This window comes from Indicator indicator, chromosome 2 (assembly GCF_027791375.1).
Source record: "Indicator indicator isolate 239-I01 chromosome 2, UM_Iind_1.1, whole genome shotgun sequence".
Lineage (NCBI taxonomy): Eukaryota > Metazoa > Chordata > Aves > Piciformes > Indicatoridae > Indicator > Indicator indicator.
Window position 1 is genome coordinate 3,944,778 of NC_072011.1, and position 24,115 is coordinate 3,968,892.

Sequence of the window (24,115 nt, forward strand, 5' to 3'; positions counted from 1 at the left end):
GCACTGATCCCTTGGGGACTCCACTAGTTACAGCCCTCCAGCTGGGCTTGGCTCCCAGCTGAGTGTGGAACGTGTTGTTTGGAGTTCAGTATGACTTGTTGTTGTGTACAGAGTAAATCCTGAGCAGTCTCCATTCTGGTTATCCATGTTTCTTTGTGGGTGGATTTAAGCAGAGAATTCTGCAGCTTGCTTGCCTGGTTCTTCCAGAGCAGTTTTGCAAGATCAGGATTTTGTTCTGTTTTATATAAATGCCTTTGAACAGTGACATCTGGAGAATATATTCCTGACTCATTCCACAATAGAATATTTTTTCATTTTCATCTTAAATAGCCAGTTCTTAAGATAATGGGGAAAAACAAATGTTGAGGACTTGATACGGTGTGGTGTATCCTTTTGCACTGTTTGAATCTGTAAGATATTGATATAAATCATTCTATGGCAGAACTAAATAGAATTTTGTTTATTTTATTGGTCTGCTGGTTGAAAATTATTTGACTTCAGAGTGACAGAATGTTAGGGTTTGGAAGGGACCTCAAAAGACCATTCAGTCCAACCCCCTACCAGAGTAAGATCACCCTAGAGTAGGTCACACAGGAATGCATCCAGGAGGGTTTTGAATATCTTCAGTGAAGGAGATTCCACAACCTCTTTGGGCAGCCTTTTCCAGGGCTCTGTCACCCTCACAGTGAAAAAGCTTTTCCTCATATTTCCATGGAACCTCTTATGCTTCAGCTTGCACCCATTGCCCCTTACCCTATCATTGGACATCACTGAGCAGAGCCTAGCTGCATCCTCCTGACAGTGCCCTTTACAAACATGAATGAGTCACCTCTCGGTCTCCTTCAAGCTGAACAGCCTCAGCTCCCTCAGCCTTTCCTCATGAGGGAGATGTTCCACACCCTTCAGGGTCTTTGTGGCTCTGTGCCGGACTCTTTCAAGCAGTTCTTTGAGGTCCTTCTTGAACTGAGGATCTCAGAACTGGACACAATATTCCAGATGTGGCCTCACCAGGGCAGAGTAGAGGGGGGAGCAGAATCTCTCTGGACCTACTAAGCACAGTCCTTCCAATACACCCCAGGATGTCATCAGCTCTCTTGCCCACAAGGGCACGTTGCTGGCTCGTGGGACTTAGAAGTATTTGTTTCTTTTTGATGTGTTCTAAACCTGTTTGATGGAAAGATAAGGGATCTGTGTTTTAATATAGAACCTGATGCTAAGTCTAGTGCCTGAGAAAGCTGCTCTAATGCATTTTCAAGATATTTCAAGATACACTTGCTGGGCAAAACGATGTGCTGCTGAACTTCATACAAATGGAATTTTTCCACTTCAGTAAATACTTGCAGTGAGACATTTGGAAGGATTATTGTAATAATTGAGTGTCAAGGAGGATTAAAGTTTGCTAAAGACACAAGATGGAATTGATGAGCGTAACTAGCTTTTGCTGTCTGTAAGAATGCTAGGTGGGCAAGCACACTTCATGTACCTTCTTTTAGATGTCAGTCTTCACACCTTTCCTAAGTCTTGGGGGGAATGTATTGATTCTCTGTTTCCTTGGTTAGCCTTGTGATCAGTGTGCCCTCTGTGTCATTTGTACTTTTCAAGTGGGACTAGTTTATTATGGCTGCTGTTTCTTCTGCCTCTGAACTTCCTGATAAGAGTGTGGTAATTAGCAGCACTTCAGGTTAAGAAGGTGCTGCAGACTTTAGTTAGAGGGAGTAAAACACTCCCTTTTCTGGGAAGTAATTTGCTAGAGGTCTAAAAGGGTCACAAGAGTACTGTCCCCAGTCTAATCAAGTCTCTGAATAGCTTTGCAACAGAAGAACTTTGTGGAGCTACTTAATTAGGATTTAACTTGATTCAGAGCCCATCTTGCAGTGAGCAGGCTGAGCAGCATGTTAAGCTAGGCAGTTATTATAGAAGTTCTTCTTTCTTATTAAGTCAGGCACCAGGACAGGTTAGGGGCTGCCCTGCTGGAAAGCAGCTCCATGGAGAAAGACCTTGGAGTGCTGGTGGACAGCAAGTTCTGCATGGGACAGCAATGTGCCCTTGTGGCCAAGAGAGCCAATGGGATCCTGGGGTGCAGCAAGAAAAGTGTGGCCAGCAGGGCTAGGGAGGTTCTGCTCCCCCTCTACTCTGCCCTGCTGAGACCACAGCTGCAATCCTGTGTCCAGTTTGGGGCTCCCCAGTTCAAGAGAGACAGAGACCTGCTGGAGAGAGTCCAAGGGAGAGCCATGAGGATGCTTAGGGGACTTGAGCATCTCCCCTGTGAAGAGAGCCTGAGAGCCCTGGGGCTGTTTAGTGTGGAGAAGAGAAGGCTGAGAGGGGATCTGATCAATGTCTCTCAATAGCTGAGGGGTGGGGGTCAAGTGGAGGGGGCCAGGCTCTGCTGGGTGATTCACAGTGGTAAGACAATGAACAACAGGTACAAGCTAGAACAGAGAAGGTTTCAGCTCAACATGAGGAGAAACTTCTTTGGAGTGAGGGTGACAGAGCACTGGAGCAGGCTGCCCAGAGGTTGTGGAGTCTCCTTCTCTGGACACTTTCCAACCCCACCTGGTTGCATTCCAGATGCATTCATATTCAGCTGCTTGTCAGTTAGAATCCCCAGGTCCCTTTCCAAGCCATGAGCAGCCAGCTTGTCCGTAAGAATTCTGTGGGAAACAATGTCAAAGGCTTTTTGAAAGTCTGGGTAGACAATATCCACAGCCTTTCCCTCATCCAATAGTTGAGAGAAGAAAATCAGGCAGAAAGAAAACCCATGCTGGTGGGGCCTGATCCCCTGGTTGTCCTCTATATGTTGTGTAATGGTGCTGAGAGGACCTGCTCCATGACCTTCCCTGGTACCAAGGTCAGACTGACAGGTCTATAGTTTCTTGGATCCTCCTTTTTTCCTATCTTGTAGACAGATGTTGCATTTGCTACCCTCCAGTCCATTAGGGCCTCCCCACTTAGCCAGGGCTTCAGGTGAGTAATGAAAAGTAAAAGTGGCTTGGGGAGTACATCTGCCAACTCCCTCAGCACCCTTGGGTGTAGCCCCATAGACTTGTGTGCGTCTAAGTGGTGTAGCAATCTTCTTTTTAACCCAAGAGATACAGAAATGTCTTAGAAACAAAACACCCTGCCCCCTCCCTGGTTGGACAAAGTCTTGAGCCACCTGATCTAGTGGAAGATGTCCCTGCCCATGGTGGGGTCGGGGTGGAAGTGGGTGATCTTTAAGGTCCCTTCCAACCAACCCCATTCTATAGATCTATGGCTCCATCACTAGCACTACTCCTTAAACCACTCAAATCACAGAAACATTCAGGTTGGAAAAGATCCTCAGGATCACTAAGTCCAACCCAGAATCCTCTACAAGGTTCACCTCTAAAGCATAGCCCCAAGCACCACATCTAAACCACCCTTAAACACATCCAGGCTTGGGGACTCAACCACCTCCCTGGGCAGCAATGCCTGACCACTTTTTCCCCTGAAAAAATACTTCCTAATGTCCAGTCTAAATAAACCTACTCAGTCACATCTTGAGGATATTCTCTCTTCTTCTATCACTAATTACCTGTGAGAAGAGACCAGCACAAGCCTCTCTGCAAAGTCCTCTCAGGTAGTTGTAGAGAGCAATGAGGTCTCCTCTCAGCCTCTTCTGTTCCAAACTAAGCAGCCCCAGCTCCTTCAGTCCCTCTTCATCAGATTGATTCTCCAAATGATGCAGCACAGAGTCCTCCAGACTCGTGTGAAGTTATGGAGAGCTGGAGGCTTGGGTGGGGTTTTAACATCATAGGAGATTGGATAGTCTTGAAGTTAAATGAAGACAGGAAAATGTTTCATTGCAGATATTTAAATCTGAAACACTTTGTTGTTCTGGTTTCTTCTTTTTTTTTAAATTTTCCTGATGGCTTGGAATAAATAAAGGTGATGCAGGCCAGGAAGTTAATGCATCATAATCGACTACATGTGTCTTATAAACATGCTCTGTTAGGTTGCTATGAGACTTTTTATTCTTGGAGGATGAGAAGATGATTCTGATCTCTCTGATCCTCCAGACTGTCTTAAAGCTGTTGCCCCTTAGACAGAGGGTCAGTAGGAATTTGAGCAGTTTGTGAGGTACTTAAACTCTTTGTTCCAAGACTTGCAAAACTCAGCCTCTTTTTTGTCAAAGTAGCTCAGGGGAGGATGGAGTAATTGCCTAAAAATTACTTTTAATCAAACCCTGCATCTTCCTTGGTGTTTTTAATCTTGTCAGATTCTAGTGGATTAATTCACTTGCTTTAACATGCATCTAATCTTCTTCCAGAGTTATTGGGATGGAGAGATGAGGAGAACACCTCTGCTATGAGTATAGGCTGAGGGAGCTTGGGTTGTTCAGCCTAGAGAAGAGAAGACTCTGTGGGGACCTTACAGCTGACTTGCAGTAGGAGCCTACAGGAAGGCTGGAGAGGGACTTTTTGTAAGGGTGTCTAGTGACAGGACTAGAGGGAATGGTTTGAAGCTGAGGGAGAGTAGGTTTAGACTGGATCTTAGGAAGCTCTTTCATATGAGGGTGGTGGGACTCTGGAACAGGCTGCCCAGGGAGGTTGTGGATGCCTCTTCCATGGGGGTGTTGAAGGCCAGTTTGGATGAGGGCTTGAGTAGCCAAGTCTAGTGGAGACATGTCCCTGCCTGTGGCAGGGAGGTTGGAGTAGATGAGCTCTAAGGTCCCTTCCAACCTGAGCCATTCTGTGCTTCTATGATTCATCCTTTTCTCTTGTAGCCCCGTTTGCCATATTGCTTCCCTCACTACTTGCAAAAGGGAATCCACCTGTTCAGGTGGCTGAAACTGGGGATGTTGATAAAGCTGGGAAGGTGAATTGAAATGGGCACCAGCATGGTGTCTTTCTTCAGAGGCTGGGGCATCTGGTTTCAGCTGACTTAGAGGTTCTGCTTCCACCTGGAGTTTGTGTTGGCTTATTTTGAGCAGCATGGCTGACACAAGTAAGAGGAGGAGAGCACATTTTCTTCACTGGTAAGGAGAGGAACTGTGAAATGACAAAAGTGTCTCGAGGTAGGATGCTTTAGTCAGGTTTCAGCTGAAATCTGACTCAGCTGGTTTGCCAAAGGTGATGTGAATGCTGTTGATGAAAATTGATTTCCTTTAAACCATTTTTTTAAAAAGGAAACCAAGCAACAATTGGAAAATTAAAAAAAACAGTGAAATAGAAAAAAAAACAGATAAGCTTAATGCCTTGAAATGTCAGAATTTAAATACCTTTGTTTAGTTTGGGTAATGATTTTCATATTGTATAAATACAAGTGGGAGGTTAAAGCCATGCCAGACAATTTTTGTTAACAGCAATTAATAGATTTGTTTTACCCTAATGTCATGTCTGTGTTTTTTCCCTCAAAGGCCTACACATAAGGAAAACCCTACTCCTTGAAACCCTGTCCAAGGGTTTCTCCCCTTACACTCAGCTCTGGTGAGGCCACACCTTGAGTATTGTGTCCAGTTTGGGGCACCTCAATCCAAGAGAGTTGTGGAGGTGCTGGAGCCAGTGCAGAGGAGGGCAAGGAAGCTGGGAAGGGCCTGGAGAATAAATCTGATGAAGAGAGACTGAAGGAGCTGGGGATGGTTAGTTTGGAAAAGAGGAGGCTGAGGGCAGACCTCATTGCTCTCTACAGCTACCTGAAAGGACACTTTAGAGAGGCTGGTGCTGGTCTCTTCTCACAGGGAATTAGTGACAGAACAAGAGGGAATGACCTCAAGCAGTGACTGGGTAGGTTTAGACTGGACATCAGGAAACATTTTTTGCTGGCAAGAGTGGTCAGGCATTGGAATGTGCTGCCCAGGGAGGTGGTTGAATCCCTAAGCCTGGATGTGTTTAGAGGTGGTTTGGATGTGGTGCTTGGGGCTATGGTTTAGGGCTGAGTAATGTTCTGGGTTGGACTTGGTGATCCTGAGGGTCTTCTCCAACCTGAATGTTTCTGTCATTGTGATTTTTTTTCCCATCAAAGAAATAGGGATCAGTATTTTTGCTTTAAAGGTACACTCAAAACAATTCCTGAGTAATGACTCTCATTCAGTGACAATGACCTGCCTCTTTTTTGTACAGTTTTGAGCCACAGTACTTCAGGATTATGCCTTTAGTTCTGAACATCCACATTAAGTGCTTCAAGCTGATCATGTTATATCTTTCCTGTTGTATTTCACATTGCTTTTATTGATTGTCACTTCACATATTTCATCATACTGCACTGCTAGCAGCATGCTGCCTCTAATCTCAGCAGCATTTCAGCACTTCTGTTAGGATGTTCTCTGCTCTGCAAGGTACTTTGCAGTGAGTCAGGGCTGATCAGGTTAGTATTGGGTGTGTTTGACATTCAGACACCAAAACCACACTTTCTTTAAAAAGCTGTGCAGTAATTCTGTTAATCTGGAATTCAGAGTTAATTATACATATGAGAGTGGCAATGTTGTGGCAATACACTGCTCTGGTGAGACCCCACTTGGAGCACTGTGTCCAGTGCCCCAATTACAAGAAAGGTCTGGAGGTGCTGGAAGGTGTCCAAAGAAGGGTCACGAGGATGAGCAGAGGGCTGGAGCTCCTCTCCTAAGAGGACACAGACACAAAATTGGGGCTGTTTAGTCTGGAGAAGAGAAGGCTCTGAGGAGACCTTCTTGTGGCCTTCCAGTATCTGAAGGGGGCTATAAGAAAGCTGGGGAGGGACTTTTTAGGATGTCAGGGAGGGATAGGATTGGGGGGAATGGAACAAAACTAGAAGTGAGGAAGAAGGTTTTCCCCATGAGGGTGGTGAGACACTGGAACAGGTTGCCCAGGGAGGTGGTAGAAGCCTCATCCCTGGAGGTTTTTGCAGCCAGGCTGGATGTGGCTGTGAGCAACCTGCCATGGAGATGGAGTGTGAGGTGTCCCTGCCCATGGCAGGATGGTTGGAACTGGATGATCCTTAAGGTCCCTTCCAACCCTGACAGTTCTGTGATTCTGTGAACAGCAAGGTTTCTAAGTTGTAAGAATTTAATGGAAAACTGTTTTTAAGCAAGAAGCAGCCCAGCATGCAGGTAACTTAAAAGTACTCTAAGACACAAGCATTTATCTTTCAAACTCTTCAAACTTTTGTCAAATTTTGTTTCTATGATTCTATAGTGTTGAGCAGTGTGCCCAGAGGGCCAAGAAGGCCAACAGCATCCTGGTCTGTATCCAAACCAGTGTGTCCAGCAGGAGTAGGGAAGTGATGGTGCCCCTGTACTCAGCTCTGCTGAGGCCACAGCTTGAATACTTTGTTCAGTTCTGGGCTCCACTGTATAGGAAAGACATTGAGGTGCTGCAGTGTGTCCAGAGAGTGGTGAGGGGTTTGGAGGGCATGGTCTGTGAGGAGTGGCTGAGGGAGTGAGGTAGTTTAGACTGGGGAAAGGAAGGCTGAGGGGAGACCTAATTGCTTTCTACAGCTCCCTGAAAGGAAGTTGTAGTGAGGCTGGTGTTGGTCTCTTCTCCCAAGTAACTTGTGATAGGACAAGAAGAAATGGACTTAAGTTGTACCCGGGGAGGTTTATATTGGATATTAGAAAATGCTTCTGTACTGAGAGAGTGGTGAGGGATTGGAACAGGCTGGAGGTGCTGGAGTCTCCATCCCTGGAGGTGTTCAAGAAGTATGTAGATGTAGTGCTTCAGGATATAGTTTAGAGGCCATGCTGGTTGGGTTGTTTCTAATGTCATGAACTGAACTGTTTTCTCTTTAGCCATCTATTAGATTGCATATTTGGAGCCTAAAATAATTGTGGCAAGAATATCAGGGCTAAAATGACCTTCTGCATTCCCACAGGGAAGATAGATAGCCCAAACCATAAGATTTCCAATCTTGTGCCTCTAAAAGCAGGAATAACTTGTTCTCTTGCCTTGAAGAGAAACCAGAATCTGTGGTAGTGCAGCATTTCCTTACAGAAGAAACACAGAATCACAAAATACAGCTGGTTGGAGGAGACCTCAAAGACCATCCAGTCCAACCCTTGACCCAGCACTGAAGGGTCAACACTAAACCATGGCTCTAAGTGCCAGGTCCACACACTGCTTAAACACCTCCAGGGATGGATGACTCCCCCCACTGCCCTGAGCAGACCATTCCAATGTTTGAGAACCATCTGTGTGAAGCAGGATGATAAGACTGGGCATTGCTCATGGGGACTGTGGGCAGGGGACAGTATAATTTCATAGAGGTGCTGTCATCCATCCATCTGCCTTTGAGTGTGCACAGTTAATGCTGACTGCCTGCAAAATATTGAAGTTTCAATGCTTAAAATATGAAGTCCTTGAAATGCTTGTAAGGATACTCAGCACTGGTTAGGCCACACCTTGAGTACTGAGCCCCTCAATTCAAGAAAGATGTTGAGATGCTGGAAGGTGTCCAGAGAAGGGCACCAAGGCCGGGGAGGGGTGTGGAGCACAGCCCTGTGAGGAGAGGCTGAGGGAGCTGGGGGTGTTTAGCCTGGAGAAGAGGAGGCTCAGGGCAGACCTCATTGCTGTCTACAACTGCCTGAAGGGAGGTTGTAGCCAGGTGGGGGTTGGGCTCTTCTCCCAGGCAAGCAGGGACAGAACAAGAGGACACAGTCTCAAGCTGTGCAGAGGGAAGTTTAGGCTTGATCTTAGAAAGAAGTTCTTCCCAGAAAGAGAGATTGGCCATGGGAATGTGCTGCCCAGGGAGGTGGTGGGGTTGATGTGCCTGGAGGTGTTTAAGCAAAGCCTGGATGAGGCACTTAGTGCCATGGTTGATTACTTAGGATTGAGTGATCTGTTGGACTTGATGATCATGGAGGTCTCTTCCAACCTGGCTGATTCTGTGATTCTTCACTCCTTCCTTAGGCATGCTAAGCTGTAGATACATCAGAAGAAACTCTTTTGCTTGAAGTATTAAGAACTTTGTAAGCTACAGACACTGTTCTTTATCTTTCATTGTGTTTCTCTTTGTCTTCCTCTGAGCTGTTAGTTTAAGGAGAAAGTATCTTTAGCTCTAATGGATGATTTTTGTTCCTGTACCTGAAAAAAAAAACCCACATCTAAAAGCCTTTTGTTTGGTTGCAGGTGACTTGTTTATAACTTCAGTATTTCTGGGGTTGTGTTTTTCACTCAGAGCTGGTGTGTTAAAGGAATTATGGTTTGTGTTTGGTTTGGGTTTTGTTCTTTATTACTATTACTATTGAATTACTATTACTATTGAATTACTATTACTATTGAATTACTATTACTACTGAATTACTATTATGTATTATTATTGTTACAGGTAAAGACAGAGTTTTCAACACCCCCTTGTGTGAGCAAGGAATTGTTGGCTTTGGTATTGGAGTTGCTGTTACAGGTGCTACAGCCATTGCAGAAATTCAGTTTGCAGATTACATTTTCCCAGCATTTGATCAGGTTAGTACCAATACATTTGGAAGAAGTAAAAAAGAAATCTTATGACTGCTTGAATCATTTTTCTGTTGCCATTAATATTTGGTTTGAATGTGTAATTTCTGCAAATCTATCCACAGCTGTATTGCTAATATTTATGCATGCTTTAAATAAACAGGAAGGTACGAAGGCCAGCTTGAAGACTTATTTAAATAATGGAAATTAAAGATGTGGCTTGCAGAAAATGTGTATTTGTTTCATTTTTGCTTCTGTGCTTGTCTTGGCTTCAGCAGCCTTAAATTTCTCAGCTATGTCTTCCCAACACTCTCTCTCCTTCTCTGTTGTGCTACAGCTGGCTGTGTTGTCCACAGGACAAGCTACAGATCTGAAGTGCTCTGTTTGACAGTGTGGGGAATGGGGAACAACTGGATTATATCTCTGCCTCTCAGCCCTAGGCATCTATCTTGAGCACTACGCCATAGCTTCCTTGGTTGTATGGCTGCTTCTCAGCCCTAGGCATCTATCTTGAGCACTACACCATAGCTTCCTTGGTTGTATGGCTGCTTCTCAGCCCTAGGCATCTATCTTGAGCACTACACCATACCTTCCTTGGTTGTATGGCTGCCTCTCAGCCCTAGGCATCTATCTTGAGCACTACACCATAGCTTCCTTGGTTGTATGGCTGCCTCTCAGCCCTAGGCATCTATCTTGAGCACTACACCATAGCTTCCTTGGTTGTATGGCTGCTTCTCAGCCCTAGGCATCTATCTTGAGCACTACACCATACCTTCCTTGGTTGTATGGCTGCTTCTCAGCCCTAGGCATCTAACTGGAGCACTACACCATAGCTTCCTTGGTTGTATGGCTGCTTCTCAGCCCTAGGCATCTAACTGGAGCACTACACCATAGCTTCCTTGGTTGTATGGCTGCTTCTCAGCCCTAGGCATCTAACTGGAGCACTACACCATAGCTTCCTTGGTTGTATGGCTGCTTCTCAGCCCTAGGTATCTAACTGGAGCACTACACCATACCTTCCTTGGTTGTATGGCTGCTTCTCAGCCCTAGGCATCTATCTTGAGCACTACGCCATAGCTTCCTTGGTTGTATGGCTGCTTCTCAGCCCTAGGCATCTATCTTGAGCACTACACCATAGCTTCCTTGGTTGTATGGCTGCTTCTCAGCCCTAGGCATCTATCTTGAGCACTACACCATACCTTCCTTGGTTGTATGGCTGCCTCTCAGCCCTAGGCATCTATCTTGAGCACTACACCATAGCTTCCTTGGTTGTATGGCTGCCTCTCAGCCCTAGGCATCTATCTTGAGCACTACACCATAGCTTCCTTGGTTGTATGGCTGCTTCTCAGCCCTAGGCATCTATCTTGAGCACTACACCATACCTTCCTTGGTTGTATGGCTGCTTCTCAGCCCTAGGCATCTAACTGGAGCACTACACCATAGCTTCCTTGGTTGTATGGCTGCTTCTCAGCCCTAGGCATCTAACTGGAGCACTACACCATAGCTTCCTTGGTTGTATGGCTGCTTCTCAGCCCTAGGCATCTAACTGGAGCACTACACCATACCTTCCTTGGTTGTATGGCTGCTTCTCAGCCCTAGGTATCTAACTGGAGCACTACACCATACCTTCCTTGGTTGTATGGCTGCTTCTCAGCCCTAGGCATCTATCTTGAGCACTACGCCATAGCTTCCTTGGTTGTATGGCTGCTTCTCAGCCCTAGGCATCTATCTTGAGCACTACACCATAGCTTCCTTGGTTGTATGGCTGCTTCTCAGCCCTAGGTATCTAACTGGAGCACTACACCATACCTTCCTTGGTTGTATGGCTGCTTCTCAGCCCTAGGCATCTATCTTGAGCACTACACCATAGCTTCCTTGGTTGTATGGCTGCTTCTCAGCCCTAGGCATCTAACTGGAGCACTACACCATACCTTCCTTGGTTGTATGGCTGCTTCTCAGCCCTAGGCATCTATCTTGAGCACTACACCATAGCTTCCTTGGTTGTATGGCTGCTTCTCAGCCCTAGGCATCTAACTGGAGCACTACACCATACCTTCCTTGGTTGTATGGCTGCTTCTCAGCCCTAGGCATCTAACTGGAGCACTACACCATAGCTTCCTTGGTTGTATGGCTGCTTCTCAGCCCTAGGCATCTAACTGGAGCACTACACCATACCTTCCTTGGTTGTATGGCTGCTTCTCAGCCCTAGGCATCTAACTGGAGCACTACACCATAGCTTCCTTGGTTGTATGGCTGCTTCTCAGCCCTAGGCATCTAACTGGAGCACTACACCATAGCTTCCTTGGTTGTATGGCTGCTTCTCAGCCCTAGGCATCTATCTTGAGCACTACACCATAGCTTCCTTGGTTGTATGGCTGCTTCTCAGCCCTAGGCATCTAACTGGAGCACTACACCATAGCTTCCTTGGTTGTATGGCTGCTTCTCAGCCCTAGGCATCTAACTGGAGCACTACACCATAGCTTCCTTGGTTGTATGGCTGCTTCTCAGCCCTAGGCATCTATCTTGAGCACTACACCATAGCTTCCTTGGTTGTATGGCTGCTTCTCAGCCCTAGGCATCTAACTGGAGCACTACACCATACCTTCCTTGGTTGTATGGCTGCTTCTCAGCCCTAGGCATCTAACTGGAGCACTACACCATAGCTTCCTTGGTTGTATGGCTGCTTCTCAGCCCTAGGCATCTAACTGGAGCACTACACCATAGCTTCCTTGGTTGTATGGCTGCTTCTCAGCCCTAGGCATCTAACTGGAGCACTACACCATAGCTTCCTTGGTTGTATGGCTGCTTCTCAGCCCTAGGCATCTAACTGGAGCACTACACCATAGCTTCCTTGGTTGTATGGCTGCTTCTCAGCCCTAGGCATCTAACTGGAGCACTACACCATAGCTTCCTTGGTTGTATGGCTGCTTCTCAGCCCTAGGCATCTAACTGGAGCACTACACCATAGCTTCCTTGGTTGTATGGCTGCTTCTCAGCCCTAGGCATCTAACTGGAGCACTACACCATAGCTTCCTTGGTTGTATGGCTGCTTCTCAGCCCTAGGCATCTAACTGGAGCACTACACCATAGCTTCCTTGGTTGTATGGCTGCTTCTCAGCCCTAGGCATCTAACTGGAGCACTACACCATAGCTTCCTTGGTTGTATGGCTGCTTCTCAGCCCTAGGCATCTAACTGGAGCACTACACCATAGCTTCCTTGGTTGTATGGCTGCTTCTCAGCCCTAGGCATCTATCTTGAGCACTACACCATAGCTTCCTTGGTTGTATGGCTGCTTCTCAGCCCTAGGCATCTAACTGGAGCACTACACCATACCTTCCTTGGTTGTATGGCTGCTTCTCAGCCCTAGGCATCTAACTGGAGCACTACACCATAGCTTCCTTGGTTGTATGGCTGCTTCTCAGCCCTAGGCATCTATCTTGAGCACTACGCCATAGCTTCCTTGGTTGTATGGCTGCTTCTCAGCCCTAGGCATCTATCTTGAGCACTACACCATAGCTTCCTTGGTTGTATGGCTGCTTCTCAGCCCTAGGCATCTAACTGGAGCACTACACCATACCTTCCTTGGTTGTATGGCTGCTTCTCAGCCCTAGGCATCTATCTTGAGCACTACACCATAGCTTCCTTGGTTGTATGGCTGCTTCTCAGCCCTAGGCATCTAACTGGAGCACTACACCATACCTTCCTTGGTTGTATGGCTGCTTCTCAGCCCTAGGCATCTAACTGGAGCACTACACCATAGCTTCCTTGGTTGTATGGCTGCTTCTCAGCCCTAGGCATCTATCTTGAGCACTACACCATACCTTCCTTGGTTGTATGGCTGCTTCTCAGCCCTAGGCATCTAACTGGAGCACTACACCATACCTTCCTTGGTTGTATGGCTGCTTCTCAGCCCTAGGCATCTAACTGGAGCACTACACCATAGCTTCCTTGGTTGTATGGCTGCTTCTCAGCCCTAGGCATCTATCTTGAGCACTACGCCATAGCTTCCTTGGTTGTATGGCTGCTTCTCAGCCCTAGGCATCTATCTTGAGCACTACACCATAGCTTCCTTGGTTGTATGGCTGCTTCTCAGCCCTAGGCATCTATCTTGAGCACTACACCATAGCTTCCTTGGTTGTATGGCTGCTTCTCAGCCCTAGGCATCTAACTGGAGCACTACACCATAGCTTCCTTGGTTGTATGGCTGCTTCTCAGCCCTAGGCATCTAACTGGAGCACTACACCATACCTTCCTTGGTTGTATGGCTGCTTCTCAGCCCTAGGCATCTAACTGGAGCACTACACCATAGCTTCCTTGGTTGTATGGCTGCTTCTCAGCCCTAGGCATCTAACTGGAGCACTACACCATAGCTTCCTTGGTTGTATGGCTGCTTCTCAGCCCTAGGCATCTAACTGGAGCACTACACCATAGCTTCCTTGGTTGTATGGCTGCTTCTCAGCCCTAGGCATCTAACTGGAGCACTACACCATACCTTCCTTGGTTGTATGGCTGCTTCTCAGCCCTAGGCATCTAACTGGAGCACTACACCATAGCTTCCTTGGTTGTATGGCTGCTTCTCAGCCCTAGGCATCTATCTTGAGCACTACACCATAGCTTCCTTGGTTGTATGGCTGCTTCTCAGCCCTAGGCATCTCTCTTGAGCACTACACCATACCTTCCTTGGTTGTATGGCTGCTTCTCAGCCCTAGGCATCTATCTTGAGCACTACACCATACCTTCCTTGGTTGTATGGCTGCTTCTCAGCCCTAGGCATCTAACTGGAGCACTACACCATACCTTCCTTGGTTGTATGGCTGCTTCTCAGCCCTAGGCATCTAACTGGAGCACTACACCATAGCTTCCTTGGTTGTATGGCTGCTTCTCAGCCCTAGGCATCTATCTTGAGCACTACACCATAGCTTCCTTGGTTGTATGGCTGCTTCTCAGCCCTAGGCATCTATCTTGAGCACTACACCATACCTTCCTTGGTTGTATGGCTGCTTCTCAGCCCTAGGCATCTAACTGGAGCACTACACCATAGCTTCCTTGGTTGTATGGCTGCTTCTCAGCCCTAGGCATCTATCTTGAGCACTACACCATAGCTTCCTTGGTTGTATGGCTGCTTCTCAGCCCTAGGCATCTAACTGGAGCACTACACCATAGCTTCCTTGGTTGTATGGCTGCTTCTCAGCCCTAGGCATCTAACTGGAGCACTACACCATACCTTCCTTGGTTGTATGGCTGCTTCTCAGCCCTAGGCATCTATCTTGAGCACTACACCATAGCTTCCTTGGTTGTATGGCTGCTTCTCAGCCCTAGGCATCTATCTTGAGCACTACACCATAGCTTCCTTGGTTGTATGGCTGCTTCTCAGCCCTAGGCATCTAACTGGAGCACTACACCATAGCTTCCTTGGTTGTATGGCTGCTTCTCAGCCCTAGGCATCTAACTGGAGCACTACACCATAGCTTCCTTGGTTGTATGGCTGCTTCTCAGCCCTAGGCATCTAACTGGAGCACTACACCATAGCTTCCTTGGTTGTATGGCTGCTTCTCAGCCCTAGGCATCTAACTGGAGCACTACACCATAGCTTCCTTGGTTGTATGGCTGCTTCTCAGCCCTAGGCATCTATCTTGAGCACTACACCATAGCTTCCTTGGTTGTATGGCTGTTTCTCAGCCCTAGGCATCTATCTTGAGCACTACACCATAGCTTCCTTGGTTGTATGGCTGCTTCTCAGCCCTAGGCATCTATCTTGAGCACTACACCATACCTTCCTTGGTTGTATGGCTGCTTCTCAGCCCTAGGCATCTAACTGGAGCACTACACCATAGCTTCCTTGGTTGTATGGCTGCTTCTCAGCCCTAGGCATCTAACTGGAGCACTACACCATACCTTCCTTGGTTGTATGGCTGCTTCTCAGCCCTAGGCATCTAACTGGAGCACTACACCATAGCTTCCTTGGTTGTATGGCTGCTTCTCAGCCCTAGGCATCTAACTGGAGCACTACACCATAGCTTCCTTGGTTGTATGGCTGCTTCTCAGCCCTAGGCATCTAACTGGAGCACTACACCATAGCTTCCTTGGTTGTATGGCTGCTTCTCAGCCCTAGGCATCTAACTGGAGCACTACACCATAGCTTCCTTGGTTGTATGGCTGCTTCTCAGCCCTAGGCATCTATCTTGAGCACTACACCATACCTTCCTTGGTTGTATGGCTGCTTCTCAGCCCTAGGCATCTAACTGGAGCACTACACCATAGCTTCCTTGGTTGTATGGCTGCTTCTCAGCCCTAGGCATCTAACTGGAGCACTACACCATAGCTTCCTTGGTTGTATGGCTGCTTCTCAGCCCTAGGCATTTATCTTGAGCACTACACCATACCTTCCTTGGTTGTATGGCTGCTTCTCAGCCCTAGGTATCTAACTGAGGGAGGTTCTCCCCCCAGTCCCTCTACTCTGCCCTAGTGAGACCTCACCCTAGAATATTGCATCCAGTTTTGGGCTCCCCACTTCAAGAGGGACAAGGATCTGCTGGAAAGACCTACCAGGATGATTAAGGGACTGGAGCATGTGCCCTGTGAGGAGAGGCTGAGAGTCCTGGGGCTTTTTAGTCTGGAGAAGAGAAGACTGAGAGGGGATCTGATCAATGTCTATAAATATCTGAGGGCTGGGGGTCAAGAGGGGAGGGGACAGGCTCTGCTCAGTTGCAGCCTGGGATAGGATGAGGGGCAGTCGGTAGAAACTGCAGCACATGAGTTCCACCTCAACATGAGGAGGAACTTCTTCACTGTGAGGGTGACAGAGCACTGGAACAGGCTCCCCCAGAGAGGTTGTGGAATCTCCTTCTCTGGAGACTCAAGACCCATCTGGATGCATTCCTGTGTGACCTGTGCTGGATTCTGTGGCCCTGCTCTGGCAGGGGAGTTGGACCATTCCAGAGGTCCATTCTAACCTCTAACATCCTGTGAGCCTGTGAACTTGAGCACTACCTCATCTCTTCATTGGCCTTGGGAAATATTTGCCCTGCTCTTGACTGTCAGGATTCCTTTGCTTCTGCTCTGATGCTCTGAATTCCAAGCATGGTGCAGATGTAGTTTTGTTGTTGCCTGTGTTTTAGACCTTAATGACAGACAGCTAAGGGATTGCACTGAATGTTGCTTTTCTGTGTTAACCTCCCCAGATTGTTAACGAAGCAGCAAAGTATCGCTACCGCTCTGGAGATCTCTTCAACTGTGGAAACCTCACCATCAGAGCCCCCTGGGGTTGTGTGGGTCATGGAGCACTGTATCACTCTCAAAGTCCAGAAGCTTTTTTTGCTCACTGTCCAGGAATAAAGGTACTGTACTCTTACATTTTTATGATGATGAATTTGGTTTGGTTGCTTGTTTTCAATGGGCGTGTGTGGTGGGTTGAAATTCCCCCCAACATGAAATCACCAGGCCAGCTAAGTGGAAAGCAAATGAAAGTAAATTTACCAGCAGAACTACAATCTAAAATGTGGAATGCAATGGATATGTACAAGATATACAAAATATACCCATATTGACAATTTATAAACAACACAAGGACCCCCCCTGGGCAAAACCAGGGGGTTACCAACAGCTTTCCCCTCCCCAGAACAAGGTAAAAGACAGAGGAGCAGAGAGTAGGCTGTTAGTACTTAACCACAACAATGGATGTAGTCAAGGCCAGCAAGCCAGCAGAAACACCAGGTTAGTGTCTGCCAAAGTGAAGAAATCACAAAGAGAGAGCCAAAGTTAGTTTGTCCAACTAGCTTTATGTTAGATACCAGGCCAATGGGATTATTTGGACCTTATCATTCTTTTCCTTTTTACATCCAATGGTAATTTATTTGCATTCTACTACTTTTCTGTTCCAGATATGTGGAAAATTTTCCAGGCACAGCCTAGAACTACCACAGCATGACTAACAATGGGTCTAGGTGCAAGCAGGGGGGAGAAAAATGGAAGTCAGTCCACAACAAAATATCTGAACATGTTTAATTAAAAACTCTTCTAGAAGTTTTTCAAGTTATAAAGCTTAAAATGTTGTTTGTTACAATAATGGCTAAACATTCTCAATCTTTAGTAGACAAAACAGTTTGTACTTGTGTTTTTTTTTTGCACTAAAGACATACATACAACATCACTTCTGTGTCCACTATAGTACAGAAAGGAAAGACTAACACGAATAAATAGTACTTCCCTATATTTTTTCCTTCCTCTTGCATGTCTTAAGTGCATTATTAAATTCTTTTGTGTGAATGACAATGTGAGGCAGTAGGCACACACTGAAGCATAAGAGATTCTCTTCTGAATATAAGAAAGGACTTGATACAGATTACTCTGAGAGGTTGTGGGTTTTCCACCCTTGGAGACTGGACGTTAGGAAACCTTTTTTTTCCATAGTGTGAGTGGTCAGGCATTGGAACGTGGTGCCCAGGGTGGTGGTTGAGTGCCCAAGCCTGGATATGTGTCAAGGTGGTTTGGCGGTGGTGCTTGGGGCTATGGTTTAGGGGTGACCCTTGCAGAGTAGGGTTGTGGGTTGGACTTAGTGATCCTGAGGCTCTTTTCCAACCTGAATGTTTCTGTGATTCTGTGATTCTTCTGTTTCTTCTGGTAGGAGTTAGTAACAGAGCCCTGATGTTAATACGCTTTGTAAGAACTAATCCATCTAGACATAGTGCTCTTTAAAGCAAAAGTTTGCTTGGGTTTTAATTCTTCCTTGGGGAAGTTTGCAGCAGAATTGCATTTTAAATAAACTACTAATTTTTTTTTTTTTTTAACAGATTGTTATTCCAAGGAGTCCTCTTCAGGCCAAAGGGCTGCTGCTGTCATGCATAGAGGATGAAAATCCATGCATATTCTTTGAACCTAAAATACTTTACAGAGCTGCAGGTAAAGATTTGTATCCTGTATTATCCTACAAAACAATACTTAAACAAAGTAAAATATATTGATAGTCACAGCTACAGTAGTACTACAGCAGAAGTCTTTGCTTGGTTACTCTGTAGCTATGTTTGGAGGTTGTGTTTTTAGGGGAATTTTGGTAGTTGAACAGGATCTTTAAATCTGAGTGCAAAGATAAATGACCATTTATAGTCTGATTCACAGTATCACACCTCCAGAGATCATCAGGTCCAACCCCCCTGCCAAAGCAGCATCACCCTGGGCAGGACACACAGGAATGCATCCAGGTGGGTTTGGAAAGTCTCCAGAGAAGGAAACTCCACAACTCTCTGGGCAGCCTGTTCCAGGGCTCTGTCACCCTCACTGGAAAGAAGTTTCTCCTCATATTGAGGTGAAATCTTCACTTTTCTAGTATGAACCTGTTGGTGTTGCTCAGATCCCCTCTGTCTTCTCTTCTCAAGACTAAACAGCAAAGTAATTTGAGGCTGGCAGTGCTTGGGTTGGTTGTGAAAATTACCTTGGTATTTCTTTGGACTTGAGAACAGAGTGGACAAACCCAGATTTTGTGTATGGAGATAGGTAGAATGATTATCAGTGATATAAACAGTGGGATTGTGAGTGCACCATCAGCAAGTTTGCAGATGACACCAAGCTGAGTGGTGCTGTTCATATGCTAGAGGGATGGGAGGTCAGAAAGAACTGGACAAGCTGGAGAGGCCAATGGCATCCTGGGCTGCATCAAAAGATGTGTGGCCAGCAGATCCAGAGAGGTGATTCTGCCACTTTACTCTGCTCTGGGGAGCCCTCATCTGGAGTCCTGTGTCCAGCTCTGGTACCCTCAACACAAGAAGGACATGGACAGTGGGCAATGGTGGAAGTTGAGGTATAGGAACTTCCGTGGAAACAGGAGGAAATATATTTTCCCTGTGAGGGTGACAGAACACTGGAACAGGCTACCTGGTGGGGGTTGTGGAGCCTCCCTCTCTGGAGATATTCACAACCCACCTGGATGCATTCTTGTGTGATCTGCTCTTGGTCATCCTGCTCTGGGAGGGAGGTTGGACTGGATGAGCTTTCGAGGTCCCTTCCAGCCCCTAACATTCTGTGATTCTGTGAAATTAACCAATTTCTAATTGCAGCTAAACTCTGCTGCACCAAGATACCCATTGGATGAGCTCATGTAGAATTCCTGACACTTTTAAATGCCAAAATCTGCTTCTGAGAAAAATTTATCAGGATGTCCAGATTTGGCAGGGTTTTATTCCAATGCCTTTGCAAAAAACTCCTCCCTACACTTGCAATAAAGAAGAGAAAAATATGAAATAATTCTCTGCATATTCTTCCATAGCAATTAACAAAATTAGGGCAACAAAAGAGGTGATTCTGGGGGGGTTGGACAGGATGTTCTTTCAAGGTTCTTTCCAGCTCCTAACATTCTGTGATTCTGGTGCCATGATGGTGTCCTCTTAAATGTCAGAGGTGCTAAGAAAATGCCTGAATTAAAACCAAGAGGGAAGCTTGGGTATATGAAAATGTTGTTAACAGGCTGTGCAGTGTCAAGGGTATGTAATGATTCTGAATCAAAGGAGAAGATGAGTCACCTTGACATTATCAGGTTCAGGCATCTCATAGAGAACCTCCTCTGATGTTTTCTGACCTTTTCAGTTTCATTTAATTGTGCTATATATGACATGGGTGGTGTAGAGATAAATATGACTTGCATCAGTGGTTGTTATAGAGACAAGGCAGGTAAGATGAGTAAAAGCTGTGTTTTCCCTCTGCTGGGCAGAAAAAGCAACAGATGATGCAGCTTTGTAAAATTATCCCTTGGTGGCTCTTTTTTTCTCTCTCATAATTGCAGTTTTAATTGCTTTATTTGAAATCTGTTTGAAATATTTGATTTAGAATGTTTACTTTATGTCTTTAGTAAGAGATGAGTGGGGTGCTTTGTGTAGAAACATTGTTCACAGATTCATGGAATGGTTTAGAAGGGACCTTAAGATCATAGAATCATAGAATTGTCAGGGATGGAAGGGACCTCAAAGATCATCCAGTTCCAACCCCCTGCCATGGGCAGGGACACCTCACACTACAGCAGGTTGCTCACAGCCACATCCAGCCTGGCTGCAAAAACCTCCAGGGATGAGGCTTCCACCACCTCCCTGGGCAACCTGTGCCAGTCTCTCACCACCCTCATGGGGAAAAACTTCTTCCTAACATCCAATCTGAATCTACCCATTTCTAGTTTTGTTCCATTCCCCCCAGTCCTATCACTCCTTGACACCCTCAAAAGTCCCTCCCCAGCTTTCTTGTAGCCCCCTTCAGATACTGGAAGGCCACAAGAAGGTCTCCTCAGAGCCTTCTCTTCTCCTGACTGAACAGCCCCAATCTTGTCTGTGGCCTCATAGGAGAGGAGCTCCAGCCCTCTGCTCATCCTTGTGACCCTTCTCTGGACACCTTCCAGCACCTCCAGATCCTTCTTGTAATAGAGGCTCCAGAACTGGATGCAGTACTCCAGGTGTGGTCTCACCAGAGCAGAGCAGAGGGGGAGAATCACCTCCCTGGCCCTGCTGGCCACACTTCTCTTGCTGCAGCCCAGGCTCTGGTTGGCTTTCTGGGCTGCAAGTGCTCACTGCTGGCTCCTGTTGAGCTTCTCCTCCACCAGCAGCCTCAAGTCCTTTTCTTCAGGGCTGTTCTCAAGCCAGTCCTTGCCCATCATTTAATTCTGACCCCAGTGACATGGGTAGGGACACTTTCCACTAGATCAGGTCACTCAAGGCCTCATCCAGCCTGGCCTTGAACACCTGCAGGGAGAGGGCATTCATGACCTCTCTGGAGTCTCACCACCCTCACTGTAAAGAATTTCTTCCTAATCTCCAGTCTAAATCTTCCCTCCTCAAACTTCAATCCATTCCCTCTCATCCCATCACTACAAGCCCTTGCAAAACATCTCTGCCTCACTTTCTTGTAGGTCCCCTTCAGGTACATAAGGCTGCTATAAGGTCTCCCTGGAGCCTTCTCTTTTCCTGGCTGGTTCCCCATAGGGGAGAATCTCCATTCCTCTGATTCTCTTTGTGGCCCTTGTTTGGACTTGCCCCTGCAGTTTGATGTCCTTCTTATGCTGGGGGCACCAGAACTAGAGGCAGTACTGCAGGTAGGGTCTCAGGAGAGCAGAGGGGCAGAATCACCTCTTTTCTTGCCCTGATTTTATTAGTTGCTATGGAAGAATATGCAGAGAATGATTTCATATGCTGCTTTTCTTCATTGCTAGTGTAGGGAGGAGTTTTTTGCAAAGGCATTGGAATAAAACCCAGCCAAATCTGGACGTCCTGATAAATTTTTCCCAGAAGCAGATTTTGGCATTTAAAAGTGTCAGGAATTCTACATGAGCTCATCCACTGGATATCTTGGTGCAGCATGGTTTACTGTACTTAGAAATTGGTTACTTTCACAGCATGACAGAATGTGATTGCAGCAGTGCTCATCTCCAAATCTGATGCTGATATTTTTGACTTGGATTATGCCAGGACTTATTGACATCATTGTGCATTGTTTGTCTTATTGCTGTGGAATATTGATGGAACATACAAAACACCACAATGAATGTTTGTAACACCATAGCTTAAAATGTTTTTAATGAAAGAATCACAGAAACATTCGGGTTGAAAAAGAGCCTCAGGATCACCAAGTCCAACCCACAACCCTACTCTGCAAGGGTCACCCCTAAACCACAGCCCCAAGCACCACATCCAAACCACCTTGAAACACAGCCAGGCTTGGGGACTCCACCACCTCCCTGGGCAGCACATTCCAATCCCTGACCACTCTTGCTGGGAAAAATCTTTGCCTAATGTCCAGTCTAAACCTATCCAGTGGCAGCTTGAGGCCATTCCCTCTTCATCTATCACTAATTACCTGTGAGAAGAGACCAGGACCAGCCTCTCTCCACAGTGTTCTTTCAGGTAGTTGTAGAGAGCAATGAGGTCTCCCCTCAGCCTCCTCTTTTCCAAACTAACCATCCCCAGCTCCTTCAGTCACTCTCCATCAGTTTTATTCTCCAGGCCCTTCCCAGCTTCCTTGCCCTCCTCTGCCCTGGCTCCAGCACCTCCACATCTCTCTTGCATTCAGGTGCCCCAAACTGGACACAACACTCCAGGTGTGGCCTCCCCAGAGCTGAGTCCCAGGGGACAATCCCCTCCCTGCTCCTGCTGGACACAGCATTTCTAATCCCAGCCAGGATGCCTTTGGCTTTCTTGGCCACCTGGGCACACTGCTGGCTCCTCTTCAGTTGCCTTTTGATTAGAGCCCCCAGGTCCCTTTCATCCAGACAGCTTTCCAGCCACACTGCCCCAAGCCTGTAGCATTGCTTGGGGTTGCTGTGAGCCAAGTGCAGGACCTGGCACTTGGCCTTGCTGAAGCTCCTCCTGTTAACACTGGCCATGGATCCAATCTCTCCAAGTCCCTCTGCAGAGCCTCCCTCCTCTGGTGCAGATCAACACTGCCACCTGACTTGGTGTCATCTGCAAACTCAATGCTGACACACTCTGTGTCCTCAACAAGGTCAGCAATAAAGATGTGAAACAGAAGTGGTCCCAACACTGAGCCCTGAGGAACACCATTTGTGACTGGCTACCAGCTGGATTTAACTCCTCTGACCACCACTCTTTGGGCCTCTTTGTCCAGCCAGTGCTTTATCCAGCAAATTGCATCTAAATCTTTGAAAGAAAGGCTGACTCAATGTAATATTGGTCTTTTAACACAGAAAATAGTTTTAAAGCCTATTTTTATTGGATTATTGGATTATATTGAATACTAAAGGAATCTAATCCTTATTTTTTCCCCTTCTGTTTTTATTTATTCAGTGGAACAAGTGCCTGTGGAGCCCTACAACATTCCACTTTCTCAAGCTGAGGTGCTGCAGACAGGCAGTGATGTCACACTGGTTGCTTGGGGCACTCAGGTCAGTAAGCTTCTTACAAGCTATTTGTCATCCAACAAAGCCTGGGGTAAGGGTTAGGTGATCACAGATCACAGGATGTTAGGGGTTGGAAGGGACCTCCAAAGATCATCAAGTCCAACCCCCTCGACAGAGCAGGACCATAGAATCCAGCACAGGTCACACAGGAACACATCCAGATGGGGCTTGGAAGTCTCCAGAGAAGGAGACTCCACAACCTCTCTGGGCAGCCTGTTCCAGTGCTCTGTGACCCTTACAGTAAAGAAGTTCCTCCTCATGTTGAGGTGGAACCTCCTGTGCTGGAGTTTCCATCCATTGCCCCTTGTCATATCCCAGGATGCAAGTGAGCAGAGCCTGTCCCCTCCCTCTTGACCCCCAGCCCTCAGGTATTTATGGACATTTATTAAATCCTCTTTGTCTTCTCCTCTCCAGACTAAACAGCTCCAGGGCTCTCAGCTCTTCCTCATAAGGCAGTTCTCCAGTCCCTCAATCATCCTGGTGATGTTTGAATGGAGTTGCATTCAGGCTCAAGTACCAGACAAACTGCCTGCATCTTCCATCAGTGTGTGCTTGAATAAATTATTGCCAGTCTTTATACAAACTCTGTTTTTTATTGCGTAAAATTGTACTCATTTTTGGCTGAAGCTGGATCAGGAAGTGTGGAAGAGGTGCCTGTTCAGGAGGTTTATGACTTATCTGTCATTAGGAAAGTGATATATTTAAGAATGGGGCAGTGACATTGACTCTGAGGAAGGCAATGGGAAAGGAGAATTCAAAGCAGTTTGCTACAAGAAAAGTGTAGATTTGCCCTGCATGACCACAGATGTTAGGGCTTGGAGTGGACCTCTGGAGATCTCAAGTCCA

General features: G+C 46.6%; 1 protein-coding gene across 1 annotated transcript in view; it reads left to right on the forward strand.

Moving 5' to 3' along the window:
- BCKDHB (branched chain keto acid dehydrogenase E1 subunit beta) overlaps window positions 1-24,115 on the forward strand; it is a 151,487-nt gene that overhangs the window by 20,926 nt on the left and 106,446 nt on the right. Inside the window, exons 4-7 of the mRNA XM_054394701.1 lie at window positions 9,259-9,392; window positions 16,566-16,721; window positions 18,174-18,282; window positions 23,157-23,254. Of these exons, the coding sequence (XP_054250676.1) occupies window positions 9,259-9,392; window positions 16,566-16,721; window positions 18,174-18,282; window positions 23,157-23,254 (497 nt within the window). The remainder of the gene's footprint in view (window positions 1-9,258; window positions 9,393-16,565; window positions 16,722-18,173; window positions 18,283-23,156; window positions 23,255-24,115) is intronic.